Below are 24,848 nucleotides of genomic sequence, written 5' to 3'. Positions count from 1 at the left end.
ACCCAGAGGTGCCACTGGGTGGGCTTTGGGACTTACTCAGGGGGCTGTGCTCAGGTGTTCACCTTGAGAGTGTCTCTGCATTCCTGCTTACCCACTGCAAACAGGTGGCTAAGAGGAGAAAGGTATTCCACGGCATTTTTAAATGCTGTTTGCAGCACACAAAGACAGATGTTGCACCGTTAGAAATGGCAAAAAACTGATAATGTCTACTAGAGGAATGCTTAAATGAACCATACTGTTGTCAAATTAAGATTCTAAAAGGACATGAAAGACTATTGAAAATGTACCATTAAGTTAAGAGACAGCTGCAGAAGGATGTATCTAATAAAATCTCAGTTTTATATAGTTTTTAAAGCTTTGGAGGATGCATATAAAACAGTGTCACCTGTGGAGGAAGTGGGATGGGGTGGGTGTGAGGCAGGGAAGGGATCTGTGCTTCACTCCATTTCCTGCTAAACTGTTATACATTTTCCAGCTGACATATATTTGTGTAGTTCTTGTACTGGACATGGAACAACAGACTGGTTCCAAATAGGAAAAGGAGTACATCAAGGCTGTATATTGTCACCCTGCTTATTTAACTTATATGCAGAGTACATCATGAGAAACCCTGGGCTGGAAGAAGCACAAGCTGGAATTGAGATTGCCGGGAGAAATATCAACAACCTCAGATATGCAGATGACACCACCCTTATGGCAGAAAGTGAAGAGGAACTAAAAAGCCTCTTGATGAAAGTAAAAGAGGAGAGTGAAAAAGTTGGCTTAAAGCTCAACATTCAGAAAACGAAGATCATGGCATCTGGTCCCATCACTTCATGGGAAATAGATGGGGAAACAGTGGAAACAGTGTCAGACTTTATTTTTTGGGGCTCCAAAATCACTGTAGATGGTGATTGCAGCCATGAAATTAAAAGACACTCGTTGGAAGGAAAGTTATGACCAAGCTAGATAGCATATTAAAAAGCAGAGACATTACTTTGCCAACAAAGGTCCATCTAGTCAAGGCTATGGTTTTTCCAGTGGTCATGTATGGATGTGAGAGTTGGACTGTGAAGAAAGCTGAGCACCGAAGAATTGAGGCTTTTGAACTGTGGCGTTGGAGAAGACTCTTGAGAGTCCCTTGGACTGCAAGGAGATCCAACCAGTCCATTCTAAAGGAGATCAGCCCTGGGTGTTCTGTAGAAGGAATGATGCTAAAGCTGAAACTCCAATACTTTGGACACCTGATGCGAAGAGTTGACTCATTGGAAAAGACTGATGCTGGGAGGGATTGAGGGCAGGAGGAGAAGGGGACGACAGAGGATGAGATGGCTGGATGGCATCACCGACTCGATGGACATGAGTTTGAATGAACTCTGGGAGTTGGTGATGGACAGGGAGGCCTGGTGGCTGCAATTCATGGGGTTGCAAAGAGTTGGACACAACTGAGCGACTGAACTGAACTGAACTGAATAATCTTAGAAGACAAAAAACTCTCCTTCTCATGCTCTTAGAAGAAGCTTCTCCTTTTACTATTTATCACTAGATGCTTGATAATATGAAATCAGATTCATCTCACGCATGTGCGTGTGCTAAGTCGCTTCAGTTGTGTCCGACTCTGCCTCCCCATGGACTGTAGCCCACCAGGGTCCTCTGTCCATGGGGATTCTCCAGGCAAGAATACTGGAGTGGGGCTCTTCTCAACCCAGGCATTGAACTCGCATCTCCTGCATTGGTGACTGGGTTCTTCACCACTAGCACCACCTGGGAAGCCCCAGATTCATCTCATATCCCAGTAAATCATGGCCCAGGGTTTGGAGCCTGACTTGGTAGGGACCACGGCACAATAAGCCTGGGGTTAGGATGGTGACAAGCAGCACAACCTGAAGAGGCTATGTGGGAGAGTTCTCATCTCAAAAATTTAACCCATCATTAATCCTAGGAGCATTCAGATTTGTCAGCCAACTCTGATAATGCTTCTCAGGTGGTATGGTGGTAAAGAATCTGCCTGCCAATGCAGGAGATGCAAGAGATGTGGGTTCAACCCCTGAGTCGGGAAGATCCCCTGGAGGAGGAAATGGCAACCCACTCCAGTATTCTTGCCTGAAGAATCTCATGGACAGAGGAGTCTGGTCGGCTACAGTTCATGGGGTTGCAAAGAGTCAGACACGATTGAGCACTGCACAGCAACAGACAACTCTGATAATGCAGCAGACTCTGGGACAGTTACCTGGGCAGGAACAAGGTAGGGTAGAAACACACTTCTGGTTTCCCCATGGGGCCCTCCGCCAGGGTAATCTTCACACACACTCCCCAGAGGGGGTGACTGGCTGGATTTGCACTACCCTGTGCCCCCTTCCTCTGGGCAGTGAGGTTGTGTGGATGGAGGGGGTTGGGGGAGGGACTGGCTTTCACTGTCCATGACTGAGTGAGAATGTTTCTTTAATTCCAGGTCTGAAAAGTAGGTAACCCACTTGCCTACCAAAAAACCCCCCACATTCTCTAATATAAGCTTTCTCAGAATCAGCAGCAATACCTTCAGTTCCATTTTCCTTCATTCTATTTATTTTTCAATTGGTTCGGAACTCCAGGGGAAGAAGGGTGCGATTTACTGAACCCTTCAGAACTTTCAACAGTGAATGAGGTTACAGAGGGCCAGATTCTTAGCAGTTAGATTTAAAAACCAGATCAAAGTACTACATTTTGTAGAAGATACAGCTGTTTTATGATGGATCCTGGCCATGCTTCTCCATGAATACAGTGAATAAGCCTGAAGAGAAGTTGATCAAGGACCAGGCTAGAAAGAAGGCTGGTCTGCACTCACCTATTTATCTTGAAATTGATGGCATTCTGTTTGGACTTAGAGTAGAATGTTGTTGTTTAGTTGCTCGGTAGTGTCCAGCTCTTTGCTGGACATGGGTTGATCCCATGCACTGCAGTCCACCAGGCTCCTCCGTCCATGGAATTCTCAAGGCAAGAATACTGGAGCGGGTTGCCATTTCCTTCTCCAGGGGATCTTCCCGACCCAGAGACTGAACCCATGGCCGCTGTCATGTCTCCTGCATAGCAGGTGGGTTCTTGACTGCTGAACCACTGGGGAAGCCCTTAGGATAGAATATATTCCCCTTAAAAAAAAATAAAAAAGCAATCTCCTTCTGAAGGGCTTCCCTCCTGGTGGCTCAGATGGTCAAGAATCTGCCTGCAATGAGGAGACCTGGGTTTAAATCCTAGGGAAGATCCCCTGGAGAAGGGAATGACAACCCACTCCAATATTCTTGCCTGGAGAGTTTCATGGATAGAGAAGCCTGGCGGGCTACAGTCCACAGGATCTCAAAGAGCTGGACACGACTGAGTGACTAACACACACGCACTTACCTCTCCGAATCCTAGATCGTATCAGCTCAGTCGCCGGACAGCCCATCTAAATTGTATCCTAATTTCCTCTGCATACTTTATAAATCTGATACCACACATTGACGTTAGGCATGCCCGATCAACCACAATATCCTGTACACTTTCATAATGACCCCTCATCTACTTTTTTTATCATCGTGTAAGAAAAATATAACAGGAACAATAAAAGACTGTTTGCAGCTTTTATTGCCTGGTAAGTCAACGACTCAGTAGGAAAAAAAAAATGGTCATGAGTTAATAAGATAAACAGAGTTCACCCTCCCTCCTGTGAATTCTGAGGCTTAGACTCTGTACCTTAGTGTCCCTGCAACACGGGAGGGTGGCAGGACCAGTTTCTGGGCAAATGAAGGTGACCTCTCATGGGATGAAATGTCCTGTATGTTGTGCCCCATTCCCTTTTATACTGCTCCTTTTAAATATGACATCAGTTTTTTTGTTTGTTTTGTGCCCTGCCTCAGGCATGTGGGGTCTCTTTCAATTTATGGTTAAAAATTTACCTTAGTTGTAGCATGTGGGATCTGTGAATAGTTTCCTGATGAGGGGATTGATTGAACCTAGGCCTCCTGCACTGGGAGCATGGAGTTTAGCCACTGGACCACCAGGGAAGTCCCTAGAAAGCCACTGTTTTTGGTAAACACACTCTGATCCTTAAAGTCATCCCAAGGCTGATGACTTACAGCCAAGCATATACAGGACATAAAAACTCAACTCAGCCAGTCCTCAGGGAGGTGGCTTGAAGCCCTCCATCCTAGAGGGCCCACGAGAAGTCACTTGTTTGAGACTCAGATGTCTGTGTGTACTTAACTGACATTTAAGAAAAATGGCCGACTCACTAAGATTTCTGTACACAGACGTCATTGCAGCCACGTCCTAAAGCACAGACGCCACAGCTCCTATCCTTCACTGTCCACGTGTGGCGCAGCCGACACAGCAGCGGCTGGCCAGTCCTTCCACGTGCGGCTCAAGGACGTGGCCAAGGACGCTGGCTCACAAGCACGGTACCACATCCTTTCTACCAAGATCCACGAGAGGAACTCTCCTCAGGTCTGAGCTACAGCATCGCCCATACAGCGGTTTTTTTGACCTGCCAGTCTTCAAAAATAATGTACTTAACAACTTGCTTTTAAACTGTGAGTTGGAAAAAGCTCACGGTCTAAAGGGCACCAGGGCACGTTGGCGGCACTGAGACGATCTATTGTGGGCACGTGTGAGGGGCTCATGGGCATTCATTTTACCGTTGTGCTTCGGAGGCTGCACATTCAGCACAAATGTCTTTGATGCAATGAATATCATTGTCTCTTCCTTTATAAATAGATCATGTAACTGCTTTCTGCCCTGGCTACTGGAAAGCCGGAGCCAATTCTAGGCCTCCTTCCCCACATGCATTTTTTATACCAGCCTTAGCCTGGCTTACTTTTATTTTTCTCACCCTCGTTTTCCTTTAACCATCATTTTTCTTTTCCCTCCAGCATCACTGAGATATAACGGACATGTATCATTGTGTGAGTTCAAGGTGTACAGTGTGATAACTGGATAAAGGTGTGTATTGTGACATGATTACCACAACACACAGCTGTCACCTCACCTTTTTTTTCTAGTAAGAACATTTAGGAACTATTCCTTTAGAAACCGTCAAGTTCACAATAGAGTATTGTTAACTATAGTCATCGTGCTGTCAATTACATCCCCAGAACATAACCGTCTTAAAACTGGATGTCTGTGCCCCTTGATCAATCTCTCTCCATTTCCCCTACCCCTTGGCAACCACCAATCTACTTTCAGTGTTTATGAATTGTAACCAAAATTTCTTTATCTTTATTTTCTGTATTTTTCATTTCTCATATATGTGTTTTCTCATAAGTTGCTCCAAATCTTTTTAAGAATGCGGTAGATTATTTTAAAACTAAAAAAGGACTCTGTTTATGAAGAGAAGATCCTAGCGTTAATGTTGAAACACTTCAGTGAAAACCAGGGCCCTAACCCGCAGAGGGAGTGAGGAGGGCTCTGATCTCAGGGGGAGGGGCTCTGACTCTGGAAGGGGGCTCTGAATGTAGGGAGGGCTTTGATCTTCAAGGTGGGGGGCAGGGGGGCTCTAACCCTCGGGGGGAGGGGCTCTGACCCTGGGGAGGGTGCTCTGACATTTGGGGAGGGACTCTGAACCTGGGGTGGAGGGGATCTGACCCTGGTGGGGAGCTCTGACTCTCAGGGGGTGGCTCTCACCCTTGGCGGGAGGGGCTCTGACTCTTGGGGGGTGGGGGCTCTGACTGTTGGGGGGGCTCTGGCACTCAGAGAGAGCCTCTGACCCCTGGGGACGGGCTCTGACCCTCATGATGGGGGGCTCTGACACTTGGGGAGGGGCTCTGACCCTCGGGGGTGGGCTCTGAACCTGCGAGGGAACCCTGACCTCGGGGGTGCCTCAGAAATCACCTGGCGCTTCCCTCCTAACTGTTCAGCTCCACACATTCGGCCTCTGGACCAGGCGGCAGGTTGGTGTTTCCCAAGTTAGTTGGGTCCTAAACCAAGGGGCAGACAGAGTACACCAGCGTCTTCCGAGGGAGTTTTCAGTTCATGGACTCCTGTCCCGGGCTATTTTTGCAACTTTTCTGTAAGTTTGCAATGACTCTAAGTATAAAGTTAAAGAGAGAAAAAGAAAGGCCCTGCCTGAGGCCTGGGAGTTGCCTGTAAAAGACGACGAAGTTGCCTTGGGTTCCTCCTGACCTGCTGTTACCAGCCCTGGTGCCCACAGAGCAGCCCCACCTGGACCAGACCAGCCTGTCTCCCCCCGCAGGAGGCTGCCTTCCAGCTGCTCACTCTCCAAAAACAGCTTTTTTTTCCTTCTGGGAAAGTACAGATCTCCAAAGCCTGCTGAAATGCAGACTCCTGAATGTATTTTCTCCTGCTCTCTCATTTTTTAGAGTTATGGCATGGTGAAATCTATTGCAACCCACTCCAGTATTCTTGCCTGGAGAATCCTATGGACAGAGTAGCCTGGTGGGCTACAGTCCATGGGGTCACAAAGAGTTGGACATGACGGAGCGACTAACACACATGGTGAAATCTGCGGGCCTCACCGTGCCGGGCCTCGTGAAGTCCACGCTGTGCGCCAGGCTCTGCCGCATCTGGTTGCTGAAGAGGCGGACGCAGACGCTCTGCAGGTACTCAGGGGTGATCTGCAGAGGACAGAGGAGGGATGGCTGGTGAGTGTTGCCCTGGCCAGTGTGGGCACTGACTCTCCACAGCCGCGGAGGTGAGATTTTGCTTTAACGTCAGGGCTCTAGCAAGTTGAGCCTGATGAGGAAACTAGCACTCTCCAGGTGTGACCACGGGATAGGATACTTTAAGTCATGTAATTGCACTTAACATACTCCCGCTGTCCTGCAAAATAAACTTTTTTTTTTTGGCCACACTGCCTGGCTGGTGGGATCTTAGTTCCCTGACCAGGGATTGAACCTGAGCCCTCTGCAGTGAAAGCGCCTAACCACTGGACAGCCAGGGAATTCTCATAAAATAAACTTGATTTTAAACCAATTTTTTGTTAATTCAAACAGTGAAGTCATGGTAGGGCAGGGGGAGGAGGGAGCGGTAAGAATGGATGGAAAATCATGATAGAAAGAATGCCAGGCTTAAAATCTGAAGATCTGGGCTTAAGCAGTGGACTCAAGAAAACCAACGGTCTGCCTCCTGCTTTCCGGACCTGTGGGAACAGATGAAGGAGGTGTATGGCTCTGTGTCTTGGGGATCAGGGGAGAGCCCAGCACATGGTAGATGCTCAGTAAACGGTAACTGAGTGAGTGATGGAGACTTGTTATGAACCACCCAGCGCTTGACAATGGGAGCTGGGTTACTTCTGCACCAAAGCAGTTGACACGATGGCTTCTTTCTTCAGCTCTCATGCCTCTCTCATTAGCCACCATGATTCAGGACTGATATCCAGCATCTAAGGCGGTAATCTCTGAAACGTTTTCTTCTCATCTTATGTCTTTTTTAAAAATATATATTAAAATGAGAATTCCCTGGTGATTCAGTCGTTAGGACTCTCCTCTTATTGCCAAAGATCCAGGTTCCATCCCTGGTCAGGGAATTAAGATACCACAAGCCATGTGGTCAAAAAAAAAAAAAAAAAAGAGGTTAAGAGTGCCCCAATTTAACTTATATGCAGAGTACATCATGAGAAACGCTGGACTGGAAGAAACACAAGCTGGAATCAAGATTGCTGGGAGAAATATCAATAATCTCAGATATGCAGATGACACCACCCTTATGGCAGAAAGTGAAGAGGAACTAAAAAGCCTCTTGATGAAAGTGAAAGAGGAGAGTGAAAAAGTTGGCTTAAAGCTCAACATTCAGAAAACGAAGATCATGGCATCCGGTCCCATCACTTCATGGGAAATAGATGGGGAAACAGTGGACACAGTGTCAGACTTTATTTTTCTGGGCTCCAAAATCACTACAGATGGTGACTGCAGCCATGAAATTAAAAGACGCTTACACCTTGGAAGGAAAGTTATGACCAACCTAGATAGCATATTCAAAAGCAGAGACATTACTTTGCCAACAAAGGTTCGTCTAGTCAAGGCTATGGTTTTTCCTGTGGTCGTGTATGGATGTGAGAGTTGGACTGTGAAGAAGGCTGAGCGCCGAAGAATTGATGCTTTTGAACTGTGGTGTTGGAAAAGACTCTTGAGAGTCCCTTGGACTGCAAGGAGATCCAACCAGTCCATTCTGAAGGAGATCAGCCCTGGGTGTTCTTTGGAAGAAATGATGCTGAAGCTGAAACTCCAGTACTTTGGCCACCTCATGTGAAGAGTTGACTCATTGGAAAAGACTCTGATGCTGGGGGGGATTGGGGGCAGGAGGAGAAGGGGATGACAGAGGATGAGATGGCTGGATGGCATCACTGACTCAATGGAAGGGAGTCTTGGTAAACTCTGGGAGTTGGTGACGGACAGGGAGGCCTGGCGTGCTGCGATTCATGGGGTCGCAAAGAGTTGGACACGACTGAGTGACTGATCTGATCTGATCTGAACCTGTCACCAGTCCACCCTGCCCCACAAGCCAATCCCTAGAGGTTGTTGCTGTTTAGTTGCTAAGTTGTGTCTAACTTCTTCTACAACCCCATAGACTGTAACCTGCCAGGTTCCTCTGTCCATGGGATTTTCCAGGCAAGTATACTGGAGTGGATTGCCTTTCTGTTTTCCGGGAGATATTCCTGACCCAGGGATCGAACCCGCGTTTCCCGTATTGTGGGTGGATTCTTTACCACTGAGCCACCAGACAGTTTTACTTCCTTCCAGACTTTTTCTATGCCTGACTGTTGGATGGACACTTCTTTTCCCAGTCTCCTGACTCTGCCTGGTGAACTCCCACGTGCTAATGTAATAGGTGTCCCTTCCCAATGCTCACTCACTCATGCCTACAAGAGGACGACTACTCAACTGACTGGTGGGTTGGAAGGAGCAGGAACACTGGACTAGACCCCTTCTCTCCCTGTGGTTCTCCTGTCTGGCCCCTGGAAACCTCGGGTCTGTTTCAGCCACAAGAAAGACTGTTCCTCGTGGAGAACTTCTCGGGTTGTCTGGGCTCCATCTCAAGCTGCACCCACTACATTATCCTCAGCCCATCTCCTCTGAATGCCTGCAGGATCAAAATTCAAACACCCCTCGTTTATCCTGTGCATCTCACCTTTCCTTTTATACCAGTTCCTTCCCTCCAACCTAGAAACGTGTCCAGATATGTTTCATATTTCAAAAATACCTTCCCCTCGCTCCTCCCAAGGTCCTCATCTATCAACCACCCTCCTGAAGTTCCTCCTTTACAGCCACGGTCCTTAAAAGACCAGCCAACGTCTGCTGCCGTGCCTTCCCTTTACCTTTCCACACACCCTAGCTGAGCCCCCGTCTGCCTGGCCCCCACGGAAACTCCCATGGTAAAGGCCACCACCAGTGACTTTCTAAATGGCAGACACACTGGACACTTTTCAGTTCTGGACTCCTAGAGTTTTCTGTGATTTCTGAGACTGGAGCAACCCTTTGCTTCTGAGATTGCTTCCTCTCCTTTGGTACCAGAACCATTTCTTTAACGTGGAAATCTGATTCTGTCACCTTCTTGCTTAAAACAAAAGAGGACAGGACATGTATACAATAGTTGACTAAAAGACAAAATATAAATGGCAAAAAGACATATGAAAATATATTTGGCCTCACACATAATTAAAGAAATGTAAGTTGCAACATTCAGAATACCAAGTTTTACTCAATGGACATGGGTTTGGGTGAACTCCGGGAGTTGGTGATGGACAGGGAGGCCCGGCGTGCTGCGGTTCATGGGGTCGCAAAGAGTCGGACACAACTGAGCGACTGAACTGACTGACTGACTTATCCAACTAGCAAAAATTTCAAAGTATAATCATGCCTAGTGTTGGCAAGTATGTGAAGAAATAGATATTCTGATATGTTACTGGGGGTGGAGGGTGGGTAGACATTGTTGAAATCTTTGAGGAAATAATTTGGCAACATCTATCAAAACTTTAATGCCCATAACTTCTGACCTAACAATTCCATTCAGGTGCTTATCTTCCCTACATTCAAGGGTATACTGTATACATAAGGATATATACAGTATGTACAACATTTTGTGTTATAGCAAACAAAAAAATCTATATGTTCATCATCAGAGATCTGACAAATTATGGCTCACCCTTACAGTGGAATAATGTACTCGCATTAAAAACAATGAAGCAGTGTGTGGTCATGTGGAAAGATTTCCAAGATATGCTGAAAGTGAAATAGCAAGTTTGAGAAGGATAATGGGTTACATAACCCCAAGTAGTACGTGTGTATGCACATGCACGCACATGTATGTGCATAAGGGTTCTGAAGTAATACCCAAGTATTAATCTTGCAAGAAAACAAGACTAAGGAACTGTGTGTGGAAGGGGCCTTTTGTTCTTAACTATATACTCCTCTGAAGTGTTTCAATTTTTTACTATGAGCATGTACTTCTTTTACATTAAAAACAAGCTAGTTCAGATTCCAGTGCTGCCCCCTGCCCCAACCCCATGTCTCCCTGTCTTGATACTGGAGACCCTTCCAACCCCCTGCCTGGTGGTGTGTGGGCCTCTGCTCCCACACTCCAGCAGTAAGAGCTCAGGTCCCACCTGTGGTCAGCGGGCCACACCTGGCATCACATCAACCCTGGCCGTGGCAGCCACACCACAATGATGGCAGTTATTGCCTAATAGAGACAGCAAAAGGAAAACACATGTTTTCTTTTATTTCTGTACTATTTGAATTTTCAGTGTACTTGCCTTCTTTTCTTCATTTTTTTGCTAACAGTGATTATATAAGCCATCTTTGTTTTGTTTCTGGTACTTCTCTGTACTAAAGAAAAGTCGGTTTTAGTTTTTCAGAACTAAAACACCCGAACAGTTTTCAAGATACACATTTCAAATGCTCCTCAGTAACTGCAGGGTGAAACACAAGTTCCTAAGCACAGTCTACAAATCTCTCCGTGATCGTCCCCAATGCACCTCCCTCGCCTTGTCTTCCAACACATGCCACTCCCCACCCCCTAGCTTCGGCCATTCCAGCCACACCATGCAACTTTCAGCAGTTCCGTGAACGTTTGTGTGCTGTGTTTTCATCTGGGCAAAGACGTCTCGGTGTAGGGTATTAAAACATATTTAAAAGAACCCACCTGCAACGCAGGAGACCTGGGTTTGATCCCTGGGTTGGGAAGATCCCCTGGAGAAGGGAAAGGCTACCCACTCCAGTATTCTGGCCTGGAGAATTCCATGGACTGTGCAGTCCATGGGTTGGCAAAGAGCCAGACACGACTAAGTGACTTTCACTTTCACAAACTGTTATAGCAAAAAGCAATCCACAGTTGTTGCTCTGGCCTAGAGTTCTGGGGTAATCCCAGGGAACTGCATAACCGATTCCTTTCAAGTGTTTACTTAAATGAGCCCTTATAAAAGTAAAAATCTAGAAATAACACTAATGTCCAACAACAGAGACCCAACACGCTAAATAACCTGATAGAAAACACAGCCACAAGTGGTGAGCATCGTAGGAGGATATTTAATGACTTCAAGAATGCATGATTCGATGCCATTCATGTGTATACCTGGGGCAGATTCATGTTGATATATGGCAAAACCAATACAATATTGTAAAGTTAAAAAATAAAATTAAAAAAAAAAAAAAAAAGAATGCATGATTCGGTATTTAGGAGAAAAGCAGACTAGAAGACTGTGTGAACTGAGCCCATTTCTGTAAAACACACGTATCCAAGCTTTGGGAAAAAAAAGTCTGGAATGTTAACAAGTGTTATTACTAAGTGAGATAATGGCAGCTAATTTTAATCTTATTTTTGCATAGTTCTATATTTTCAAAAATTTCTAGAATACATTTCATTTTGTAATCACATTTCTAAGGTGTTAAAGCAAGTTTAATACATTCATCTATATTGGTGACAAAGTTGTATAAAGCTTAAAACACACACATATAGACACACACAGGAGTACAAGTAAAACTGGGGAAATTAGGATAAAGCAATAGATTGTATCAGTGCCAGTATCTTGGCTGAGACACTGTACTCTCGTTTTGCAAACTATTACAACTGGTGGAAACTGGGAAGAGGGTACAAGGACTCTCTGCACTATGCCTTAAAATCACACGTGAACCCACCATTATTTCCAATAAAAAAAATTCTATTTCCAGAATGTGATTTATTATGCTTTCTATTTTTTTATTGAGTAAAACACTCAAGTCACTCCCATTAAAGTCGAAAATAAGACAAACATGCCCATGAGCTCATTCAACTCCCAGGGTCTTAGCTAATCAGTTAAGTGGGGGGAAAAAGAAAGTTGGGATATACAAGGGGAAAAAAAAAATCACTATTTGAAAGTGATATGACTCCCAATCTAGAATACAGGAAAACTGATCAAAAGAATCTCTCAGATTAATGGAGTTTAGAAAGGTTACTGGATACAAAATCAGTATATAAAAACCCATAGGTCTCCTATATACCAAAAGAATATCTCCCCTCGTTTTTATGCCACAACATGATTTTTTTTCTGCTGCCCATTTATTCTTTGCTAACACTAAGAACAGGCCAGAGAAATAAAGACGCAGTAGGTAATGTGTCAGGAGAAATGGATGAAGTACTGCAGCGGCATGATAAACAGCTGCACCCGGCTTTGTAAAGTTGGGGGGCAAGTGTCACTGGCTGGAGGTGGCAAGGAATCATCCGTGCCCGCGACCCTTCTTTATCTCAAGAAGACACGTGGATGATGGGGGACCTCCTTACCATCTTGCCACTGACCGTGGCCTCCAGAGAATCCACCAGCTCTGCCGTGACTCCGATGAGGTTGTGGTAGTCGGCCTGGATCCTGTTGTACCGTTTCAGGTACGTCATGGACCTCCGCTCAGCTTCTACCAGCTGCTGGTGGAGCTGCTGCAACATGTCTAGGAAGACAATTTACATTTACATTGAAACAAAACAAAAAAGCGATGGTTAAAAAGAAAAAGTCTACAAGGGGCTTCCCTGGTGGCTCAACGGCAAAGCATCCGTCTGTCAATGTGGGAGACAGGGGTTCCATCCCTGATCCGAGAAGATCCCATGTGCCATGGAGCGACTCGGCCCATGGGCCACAACTACCGCGCATACATGCTGCAGCTACTGAAGCCTGCGTGCTCCAGGGCCTGCGCTCCTCAACCAGAGAAGCTGCCACAACGCAACTGGAGAGCAGCCCCTGCTTGCTGGAACTAGAGAAAAGCCCGTGCAGCAAGGAGGACACAGCACAGCTATAAATAAATAAACAATTTTTTAAAGAAAAAAACAAAATTTAAAAAGATTTTTAAAAAACCCTACAAAATAAAAAATAATTATATTCTTCTCAAGTGAATGCCACGCCTCCTGTGAGAATATTTTACTATAACAATGAACTTAGCACTATGTATTTATCACTTCTGTTTATGCCACATTTACTGACAAAGTGCTTTGTGATCACCGATCTTTTAATTTCTTCTTTTTGGCCGCACTGCACGGCAGGTGGGATCTTTGTGTTCCCTGACCAGAGATCGAACTTGCGCCCCTTGCATTGGAAGCACAGGGTCTTAACCACTGGACGCTAGGAAAGTCCTTGATTTTTTTAATGTTTCACCCTGCTAGTTCAACTGCTCATCACTGACTTTCCTAACAAAATCTACTTCCTTGGCTGAATCCCATACAACTTCAGTTCCTCTCTCTGCATATATGAGAAATGAACTCAATGTTTCTATCATGAGTTCACAAAATGGCTGAACCAAAACTGAGTCTTTTTCTCTGTTTGTGCCCTGTGAGTATGAGGGATAAGTTCTTCCTTTTAAGTAAAAGTTAGGGCTGCGTGACGGGTGCTGAGAAAATTCAAATCCACAATTAGGTAAGACGCCAGGTGTTCACTCTGCCAGTTTGAGAAAGCATAAGCCACCCCACTGGGCCTTAGAGCAGTAGCTTTGAAAGGTTCTAGGGTTCTCTTCCTGGAAGCCCACCACCACCCTGCCCCCATCCCTCACAGCAGCACAAGACGGCCAAGCCACCCTGGGCACAGCTGGACTTTTCATCAGTGTCCACCCTCCTTGCCTCTGTCCTACCTTCTCCCTTGCCTGGAAGATCACACTTTTGATGGAAGAACCTATTGCTGCCCCCACACCCGTGTTAACTCACTGTGTCCCAATCCAGGTGCTGTATAATATGTAAAGTCTTCATTTTAGAACACATTTCATGCATAAAGAGAGACTTTAAAATTATAAAGACCAAACACAGGCATTATTTTATAATAACTTTAAGGAATATAACCTATAAAAATATTGAAGCACTATGTTGTATATATACCTGAAACTAATATAATACTGTAAATCGACTATGCTGTGCTATGCTTAGGTGCTCAGTCGTGTCAGACTCTCTGCGACTCCATGCACGGCCTCACACCAGGCTTCCCTGTCCTTCACTATCTCCCAGAGTTTGCTCAAACTCATGTCCACTGAGTCGATGATGCCATCCAACCATCTCATCCTCTGTTGCCCCCTTCTCCTCTAGACCTCAGTCTTTCCCAGCATCAGGGTCTTTTGCAATAAGTCAGTTCTTTGCATCAGGTGGCCAAGTATTGGAGCTTCAGCACCAGTCCTTCCAATGTTCAGGGTTGATTTCCTTTGGGATTGACTGGTTTGATCTCCTTGCAGTCCAAGGGACTCTCAAGAGTCTTCTCCAGCACCTCAGTTAGAAAGCATCACTTCTTTGGCACTCAGCCTTCTTTATGGTCCAACTTCCACGTCCATATATGACTACTGAAAAAACCAAAGCTTTGACTTTATGGACCTTTGTTGGCAAAGTGATGTCTCTGCTTTTTAATACATCTAGATATATCATAGCTATCTTTCCAAGGAGCAAGCTATCTTTTAATTTTGTGGCTGCAGTCACCTGGTGGGCCATACATGGCAGCTATTATTATTATTTCCTTTCATGAAAAAGGGTCAAAGATTTTCTAAATGTATTTCTATATAAGTAGATCACTTGAAAAAATGTCAGAAAGGTTATGTCCTAAAGCAGTGGTATGTAAACTCTGAAATACATCAGAATCATCCAAAAATAAAAATGAACAAGCTTCAACTTCAGAGACTGATTTTGTGGATACTGGGTAGGGGCTAAGTACCTACATTGTTAACAAACTCCTCAAATGGCTGACACGTAACTGCATGTTTGAGAAACACTGCCCTAAAGTATCTATTCCTCTTAATTTGTATCCTAAACAGCTACGATGATAACCTACATCCCAACTGTATTTAAAAAACATTCATGTTTCACAATTGTTGATGTGCAGAAGTAAAATACTTTAACTATTAAAACCCCGAATATCATATAATGAATTATTATTATTATTTAAAACCCATCAAATTTCAGTATTGAAAGATAACTTTAAAAAGTCATCTGAAACAATTTTATATCCAGTATTTGAACCTCTGGAGAATATCTCTGGAAATCATTTATCATTCTCCTAATACAATATTGAGAGTCACTACCTTCTTTTCCACTACGTATTGTTTAAGCTTTTTCATACATCCAAAACTCAAAATTACATAGATAAGAATTTCAAGGATGAAAATTTAGATGATTCACATTCCCATTTTATGGTAGTAAATATTAGAGAGAATCTATGAGATTTTTCTCAACAAGTACCGAGTGGCAGATGAATGAAATACCAAAATCCATTAGCTGGGTCAAATGACTTCTCAAACCATCAATGTTAATGTCACCCAAGTAGTCCCTCTTGAAATGGGACTGCACCAAAAAACTCCCTTCAGAAACTCATTGTCGATTAACTAAATGTAAGGGACTATTTCTGGAGTTTTTACCTTGAGAACAAAGAAATGGAATTTATGACAATTTCAAAGTATGGTAACCTGAGAGAAAAGAGCCCTAACTACCAGCAGCCTACAGAAAAGAGTTGCTGTTTAGTCGCTCAGTCGTGTCTGACTCTTTGCGACCCTATGGACTGCAGCCCACCAGACTCCTCTGTTCATGGGATTCTCCAGGCGAGAATACTGGAGTGGATTGCCATGCCCTTCTCCGGAACCAGGAATTGAACCCGTGTCTCTTTGTCTCCTGCATTGAAGGTGGATTCTTTACCGCAGAGCCACAGGGGAAGCCCACAAAACCCAGTATTTACTTATAAAAATTAGTTTCATTCATGGAGAAAAATATTCAAATTTTATAAACAGGAGAGAAGTAAGAAACTCCTTCTCTGTTAGCAAAAATAGTCTGCTATCCAGAGACATCAATGTGCAGAGAACTTAACAGTTATAAACAGGACCTGACCATTACTGTAAGATATCTGGGTTACAGCTCAAAATATCAATTCTATTTCTGAGCATTAAACAGAACTCTCTTTCTTTTCCCTGTCAAAAGTTTTATGAGAGAAGGACAACTAAGCCAAGATGCCTTGCCTTCCAAGATGTTAACTTTTAGTGGAGATGTCTTGGCCCATGGTATTTTAATGAAACTGCCATAGTTATGCCAGCAAAACTTATTGAGATGCTTTATATTTCAAAGTCACTGACATAATTTGTGCAAAAGTCCAAAGAATTTGTCCATTCTTTGGACAAAGAACTGCAAGCTTTAAACAAAACATATATACAACTAAAAGAATGCCAGTTAATGTCACAGACAGTTTTTTTAATTCCAGCATGAAATGAAACAATAACAAAAGTGATGGAGATCTTCACTACAGTACAGCAGTCAAGTTTTCTTGACCTGTATAATGTATAAAAGTTAACATTTATACTTCATTTAGATGCATTGCTTTTTTATAAGAGTAGATGAGATTTCACTTTGGAGACCCCCTAGGCTGCTCAAGACAATACCTGTCAAAATACAGAAATTTTTTCTAACCTAATATAAAAATCAATGCTGCATATTCATTGGAAGGACTGATGCTGAGGCTGAAGCGCCAATAGTTTGGCCACCTGATGCGAAGAGCCAACTCACTGGAAAAGACCCTGATGCTGGGAAAGATTGAGAGCACATGGTGAAGACGGCGGCAGAAGATGAAATGGTTAGATAGCATCACTGACTCAATGAACATGAATCTGAGCAAACTCTGGGAGATAGTGCAGGACAGAGGAGCCTGGTGTTCTGCAGTTCACAGGGTCATAAAGAATCCGATACAACTCAGCGACTGAACAACAATATAAAAAACTAAATCAATCACCCTATTTTTACAATATATACACTTTTTTCTTTGTATTTAGATATAAATCAGTTCTTTGTTCTTTTGCTAATCCACAAAAGCTGGATGAAGAAAGTTAAGACTAGAAAGAACTAGGAATCAGTTCAGTTCAGTTCAGTCACTCAGTTGTGTCCAACTCTCTGTGACCCCATGAACCGCAGCACACCAGGCCTCCCTGTCGACACATCACCAACTCCCAGAGTCCACCCAAACCCATGTCCATCAAGTCTGTGATGCCATCCAACCATCTCATCCTCTGTCATCCCCTTCTCCTGCCCTTAATCTTTCCCAGCATTAGGGTCTTTTCCAATGAGTCAGCTCTTCGCATCAGGTGGCCAAAGTATTGGAGTTTCAACTTCAACATCAGTCCCTCCAATGAACACCCAGGACTGATTTCCTTTAGGATGGACTGGTTGGATCTCCTTGCAGTCCGAGGGACACTCAAGAGTCTTCTCCAACACCACAGTTCAAAAGCATCAGTTATTTGGTGCTCAGCCTTCTTTATAGTCCAACTCTCACATCCATACATGACTACTTGAAAAACCATAGCCTTGACTAGACGGACCTTTGCTGGCAAAGTAATGCCTCTGCTTTTTAATATGCTGTCTAAGTTGGTCATAACTTTCCTTCCAAGGAGTAAGCGTCTTTTAATTTCATGGCTAAAATCACCATCTGCAGTGATTTTGGAGCCCAGAAAAATAAAGTCTGACACTGTGTCCACTGTTTCCCCATCTATTTGCCACGAAGTGATGGGACAAGATGCCATAATCTTCGTTTTCTGAATGTTGAGCTTTAAGACAACTTTTTCACTTCCCACTTTCACTTTCATCAAGAGGCTCTTTAGTTCTTCTTCACTTTCTGCCATAAGGGTGGTGTCATTTGCATATCTGAGGTTATTGATATTTCTCCTGGCAATCTTGATTACAGCTTGTGCTTCCTCCAGCCCAGGGTTTCTCATGATGTACTCTGCATAGAAGTTAAATAAGCAGGGTGACAATATACAGCCTTGACGTACTCCTTTTCTTATTTGGAACCAGTCTGTTGTTCCATGTCCAGTTCTAACTGTTGCTTCCTGACCTGCATACAGGTTTCTCAAGAAGCAGGTCAGGTGGTCTGGTATTCCCATCTCTTTCAGAATTTTCCACAGTTTACTGTGATCCACACAGTCAAAGGCTTTGGCATAGTCAATAAAACAGAAATAGGTGTTTTTCTGGAACTCTCTCGCTTTTTCGATGATCCAGTGGATGTTGGCAATTTGATCTCTGGTTCCTCTGCCTTTTCTAAAACCAGCTTGAACATCTGTAAGTTCACGGTTCACGTATTGCTGAAGCCTGGCTTGGAACTAGGAATATCAGTCATCATTTTCAGTAACACTATTTATAGCTCTGAACTCCAGAAAAATGATCAGTTGCCCATTTTCTGAAGATGCCAAATGGATAATACCAGGAATGCTGAAAGATGCTATTTCTATATCCTTTTTTAGATGGCTAGGTAAAAATAATAATCCAACATGCTATGCTGCCAACCTAAGTTTTTATTCCTAACACCATTTTTAATATAATTCCTCTTGAGGGACTTTTCCATACTCCAAACACTTTACCTACCCTTCTTCCAAAGTTTAGGGAAATAATAACGAATTAAAAAGAGAGAACAAAAAAAAGAAAAGAAAAAGTTAACGGAAACCTTACTGTGCCCATGAAACCTTCCTATCCAGACACATACTGATATAATCCAGTCACTCAAAGTGGTGACAACTAGCTGTGGTGATGCTGGGCCTGGGCCCGAGCCCCTGGCACAGGTGCCCTGCCGGGTGCTATTCCCTCATCTCCATGGCGACACTGCATTTGGGGGCTATTCTGCTGCAGACCCACGCTGTGCCTGCCAGACTCAATTCCACAGACATCCTGCTTAGCTAGCCTCAGAGAACTCAAATCGAACTTGAAGAAGGCTCAGAACCCTGGTCTCCTTGCTGAAATACCAAATGAAAGGTCTGTAGAAAAAACACAGGATCTTCTACGTGCACTCCCCCCACCCATGTTTATTTCTGTCTGCAAAACTGGGCCGCTTACTGGAGACATAACTGGCTCCTGGCAAGAAGCTATCCCCCTAAACCGCAGGGCATGCCAGGTGACAGGGGCTGGCAGAAACCCGGGAATCCGGGAGAAGTTTCTCACCACCGTCCTGCCTTCAGTGCCTAGGAGTCCAAAGACCAAATCTGAACAGGGACTGAACAGACTCGGTCAAGCATTGAGGCAGTCCTCAGGGACCCATGGACACAGGTGGGGCGGTGGCTTTAAAACATGACTGCAAAGTCTCTGACACTCCTTCCCGTCAAGAGGTGGAACATAATTCTCCTTCCTTCGAATGTGGGCTTCAGGAATTTGCTTGTAATGAAGAGAACGCACCAGAAACAACACCAAGTTACTTCAGAGCCTGGGTGAAGAGGTGAAATGGCTTCCATCCGCACTCCTCTGGGGACATTCACCCTGGGTGGGAACCCGGCCGCCAGGCCCTGAGGAAGCCCAGGCCACAAGGAGAGTCCACTTGGGGGTCCCGGCCCAGGGCCTGTGCTGAGAGCTCAGCTGACAGCCAGCATCAGCCACCACACCTATGTTTGTGGAAGCCTTGGAGGTGGCTTGACCCGACCCGGCTCCATCTACACCCGGGAGAAACCCTAAGGGAGAACTGACTGAGCCCGTAACTCCCAGACCACGCAAGAGGATAATAGTAACAAATGGACATTGCTGTTTTATGCCACCAATTCTGAGGTGGTTTGCTTGGATGGCTAGAGAAACAGAAGTAGTGAAGCACAAGAGCGTTCCTGGGAGGTGCACGGCGAGGCCTGAGTGCTGGCCCAGCTGAAGAGTTCCAGCTGTGCCAAATGGGAGAAAACCGGGCCGGACCCGCCCTGGTCAAGGTCCGGACTTGCGCTGACCCAGTACAGAGCCGTCCTGGGGGCTGCATTCATCCTCGGGGTCACCGTGCTGGGGGCAAAGCTACCCCGACGGTTCAAGGCTGCGGTCTGCGACCCTCGGAGAGGTCCCCGTTGACCCCATGAGAACACATCTGCACCCCGCTCCTCCGTGTTCTGGCAGGCGGAGAGGAGGGGTCCTGAGACCTGCCACTCCTCCACGTGGGGCCCTCGGAGCTCCAGGAGGGGCGGCCTGGCTGAGGAACTGGCTGTACAGTTGGAACTGCCAGGCTGGAGGCCACAGGGCTCCCGAGGTGGAGAACAGACACCCCAGGGCTTCCCACCTGAAGTTACTGAAGCCCCCATGGGGACCTCAGCACTGCTCATCCTCCCAGTGCTGGAGAACCAAGAGCCAAATGACAACTTCCTAGTGCTTTTGTTCTTTGGAAAACTTTAACTCTCTAAAAGGAAACAGAAACAATGGCAGGAAGTTTTGGAATCCTCTCTGGCAGGACTGCTATGAAAAGGACAAACGTGCTATTTCACGTAGTGAGACTCCACCTGCTGGGAATCGAGGATGATGCCATCGGTACTTAGCAAAGGCAAGAAGCACCTCACACACCCTTTCCAACAGGGTAACTTCAGCCGTTTTCATAATCATGTTGTATCAGAGACAAAGCTCCTACAAGAACCCCACTTGTGGCCACCACGTTAACTAAAATTTTTCTCATCTTTCTGAAAAATGAAGGGGTCTGGTAAAAATGACTCATCATGGAAAAACCATCAGTTTATGCTAAAAATTTAAGACTGGAATTCCTTCTTGGAATGTGAAAAATGGAAACGCTTTATAAGAATGGACACTCCACATGCTGCTGAGATAAGACCCCGTTAGACTAGACTAGTTCAAGGTAAAGGTGAAAGACACGGAAACAACTCTCTCCCCACTTGTGCTGCACTGGGCTGCCTACCTGCTGCTGCCCTGACATTTTCTGGCACCTGAGTGGATTCTCCCCGTCTTAGTCATCCTACATACCAGACAAAGCTAACAGTACCAGCCACCCTAAGAAGCGGGCCTCAAGGAATGCAGACAAAAAGGACTGTGAAGCACTTCCTAAGTATTTGGACTTTCCAAGCCCTCTTTCGCCAAGTCTGTGGAATTCTCTTCATTTCATTACTTAAAACTTGAGTCGGCGAAGTTGTTATTTAAAAACGGTTAATCTAGATGATTTACCTTTGTTGCTTTGTCCATTCTCCTTCTGGGATGAGAAGAAGTTCAGGAAAACAAGCATTCAGGGAAACAGGCATTCAGGAGACAGTACTCAGGGTATCCCTCTCATTGTGCTGGGCGATCTGGGAAACAGCCCCGGTGCAGTGAAAAAGAGAAATCTCAGGACAGGGAACCGGAACCCAGTGAACAGAGAAGACAGTTAACCAACTATCTTAGGACAGGTAACCCGAACTCCATGAACAGCTGAGATGGTTAACCGCTCAGGACAGGTAACTGAAAGCTGATGAAGAGCAAACACAGTTAACCGACTTCTCAATCCTGGGGTGACTACCCTTAAGGAAATCCTCCTCTCTCCATCTCAGGAACCAGTCTGTGCGTCCAAAAGCCCCCTAACTGGCCTCCTTACCAAAACATTGGACTGAAAATGCAAATCTGTGTTCATACCCTTTACCTCTGGACCTTCAGTGCTAAAGCAACTAGCCTAAGGAAACTGAGATTTTGACGAAAAGAACATGGCACAGAACAGAGACTGTGACCACAGATGCTAGTGCGGGGTGGCCTGGGTTTGAACCTCAGCTTCTACACATGTGGCCACATGACTGAAGGCCGAGGTGTTCACCTGTTTTATTTGGGTTTCCTTACTTTTTCTGGTAACAGCTTTATTGAGATGTAACTCACATATTATAGAATTCACCCATTTAAAGTGTACATTTCCATGGTTTTCAATATATTCTCGGAGTTGTCCAACCATCACCGCAATCAGGAGTGGAATATTTTCATCACCCAAGAAAGAGACCCTGTGCCATCAGCGGTCCCCGCCCCCTCTCACCACCCGTCCCCCATCCCGCCCTAGGCAGCCACTTATCCACTCTCTACAGATCTGCCTTTTCTGGCCCCTTCACACAAGTGGAATCATATAGTATGCAGCCTTTTATGTCTGGCTTCTTTCATTTTAGCACCATGTTTTCAAGATTCATCCGTGTAGTAGTATAGATCAGTAACTCACTCACTTGTATGGCCACGTAACATTCCACTGTGTGCACTTGGTCATCCCTGCATCAGAGGATGGACATCTGGGCTGTCTGCACTTTTTGCCTATTTTGGATAATGCTGCTGTGAACATTCATGTACAAGCTGCTGTGGAAACAGACACTGTTTCTCTTGAGGATACAGCTAGGAGTGGAATTGCTGGGACATAGGTAATTTCTGTTTAAACTTTCAGACCACCTATTTTTGAAGAATATTTTAATGCTATGAGGGAACATTCTCTTTGTTTAAGAAAAATATTTAAAAATATGCATGCATAGAGATGTCTCTCCTTGCTTATTACAAACATTACATACTTTGAAGTGTATGTGTGCAAACAAATGCATTTCTGTGCTTTCTAAACTTTCTATAAGGAATAGGATCAATTTTATAATCAGGAATAAAAAGAGTGATTAAAAAAAATGTAAACATGACCATGTTTTTCTCCTCATTACTTAGGGGACCTCACACGAACCTCCACGACCCGGCCCTGCCGGGTCTCTGACTCTCTCCATCTCAATCCTTCTGCCCCAGCAACACTGAATCCTTCAGTGTCCCAGAAACACTGGCTCAGCACTTGGGCACAAGCTGTTCCCTCTACCTGGAACTCCTACCCCTCATTCTGTCTGCCTCGCAGACACCCATTTTCATGTTCAAAACTCCAGCTAAGACAATGATCTTGGCTTTTTCTTTTATCCTTAATTCCTAGCACACTATTCAACCTAATATACATGTTGAACTGAACTCCAAATATGTAAGAAGGAAAAGAGAGGAATAATGTTTAAAGTTACCTGCTGGACTTCAGTGTATTTGCTTCAAAGCAAATGTTGAATGGGATAAAAGGTGACAAGTGTTTGCAAACTATAATACAACAGCTAACAATAACACAAGTGCTTACTATGTGTTGGACAGTTTTATCAGGTTTTTCATGTATTAACTCAATCCTCATACTGCTCCTATGAAGTGGGTGCTATTATTAATATACTAGTATCATCTATTATGTAAAAATTTTCTTTTAGAATCTTTACATAATGGTTGGTACCTGTTACCTTTAAGGAGAAAGGCTTTTTATTTTTAATTTTTTAAATTATTTATTTGGCTGCACAGGATCTTTAGTTGTGGCAGGTGAACTCTTAGTTGTGGGATGTGGGATGTAGCTTCCTGACCAGCGATTGCACCCAGGCTCCGTGCATTGGGCGCACAAAATCCCAGCTACTGGACAACCAGGGAAGTCCTGAGAAATACTTCTTAAAAGTGTATTAAAAAAGTCATAAGCCAAGTTGGAGAAGTTCTAATTTCACTGAAAACTGTTCTTTTATACAAAACTCTAAGAGGGAAAGGAACTGGGTATGCAAACATGTGGGCAGAGGGAAGAACTTGAAGAAAACCTTCAAGGATATAAAAGTGGAAAGGGGAGGTGTACTAAGCCCGTCTGGGGGCAGTCTCAGGCCGAGGTGAGGAGCTGAGTACAGGCAAGAGGGAGCCACTGAACGTTCAGGAAACGGAAGCAGGAGAAATGTGTCATGATATCCCAGGGATTTCTATTCAGAGTCCAATTAGGAAAAGAGAGTCCAGTGCTTTGGAGTCAGAATAGAAGCAGAAGGCATTATCCAGCAGAGTGGCCTAAATTTTTTATTATGGTAAACAAAACAAGCACCAATTTTACAATTCAAAATGCTAACTCTTGTCATGAAATAACATTTCATAACAAGCTACATGCTTGTTGAGAATAAAATGCTGAAAATAAAATGCTTGTTCAGAATAAGATGCTCAGACAAGCATCTTTAGGGACCAACCAGCTCTAGGAAGGGAGCCTCCATGGGCAGGCAACGACCTTGATCCTCCCTGGACAGCCTCCACTTACACCTGGTCCTGGGCCTCTGTCTGGTCAGTGTCCCCCTTCTACCCTCAAAAGTGCCTCTGTTTAAACTGGATTTATGGTGATGGCTGCACAGCTCTGTGCATTTGCTAAAAATCATTCAATAACAATACCGTGGGCAAATTTTATGGTATGTAAGTTACACCTCAACAAAGTCATTTCTTAAAAGTCCTGACTGGAAGGACAAGTTATATATGAGTTGATCCATACATCATGACCTCAAGGCCTTAAGTGACTGACCTTCAGTAAAGGGACAATTCCAAAGAGTTCTTTTCCAAGAAGACAGGCATTATTTTTTTCCTACTCAAGACAGCTTCTTGGCACATGACAGGAAAATAAGACCCTCGCCAAGTCTCAGAGACCCAGTGCCATAGAAGTCAACTCTTTACAGGCCTTGGCATGTGCTTTTGTTAGTGCTTCATTCAGTCTTGAGTACAGAAGCAGCACAACCATAACCATCCCTGTTTGAGGCCATCTAAGCCATTCTTGGGCTTCCCAGGTGGAGCTAATGATAAAGAACCCACCTGCCAATGCAGGAGATGTAAGAGGGTTTGATCCCTGGCTTGGGAAGATCCCCTGGAGGAAGAAATGGCAATCCACTCCAGGATTCTTGCCTGGAGAATCCCCATGGACAGAGGAGCCTGGC

The 24,848-nt window shown here is 44.7% G+C and overlaps 1 protein-coding gene across 2 annotated transcripts in view; it reads right to left on the bottom strand.

The window, feature by feature from the left end:
• ARMC9 (armadillo repeat containing 9) overlaps positions 1-24,848 on the bottom strand; it is a 181,877-nt gene that overhangs the window by 138,247 nt on the left and 18,782 nt on the right. For both annotated transcript variants that reach the window (XM_055573725.1, XM_055573724.1), the window contains exons 7-9: positions 21,301-21,325; positions 12,703-12,860; positions 6,465-6,563 (exon numbers count right to left, since the gene is read on the bottom strand). In XM_055573725.1, the coding sequence (XP_055429700.1) occupies positions 6,465-6,563; positions 12,703-12,860; positions 21,301-21,325 (282 nt within the window). The remainder of the gene's footprint in view (positions 1-6,464; positions 6,564-12,702; positions 12,861-21,300; positions 21,326-24,848) is intronic.

Source organism: Bubalus kerabau, chromosome 3 (genome assembly GCF_029407905.1).
Source record: "Bubalus kerabau isolate K-KA32 ecotype Philippines breed swamp buffalo chromosome 3, PCC_UOA_SB_1v2, whole genome shotgun sequence".
In the NCBI taxonomy this organism is placed as follows: Eukaryota; Metazoa; Chordata; class Mammalia; order Artiodactyla; family Bovidae; genus Bubalus; species Bubalus kerabau.
The sequence above is the reverse complement of the archived record's forward strand: the minus strand, read 5'-3'. Positions and strand labels throughout refer to the sequence as shown.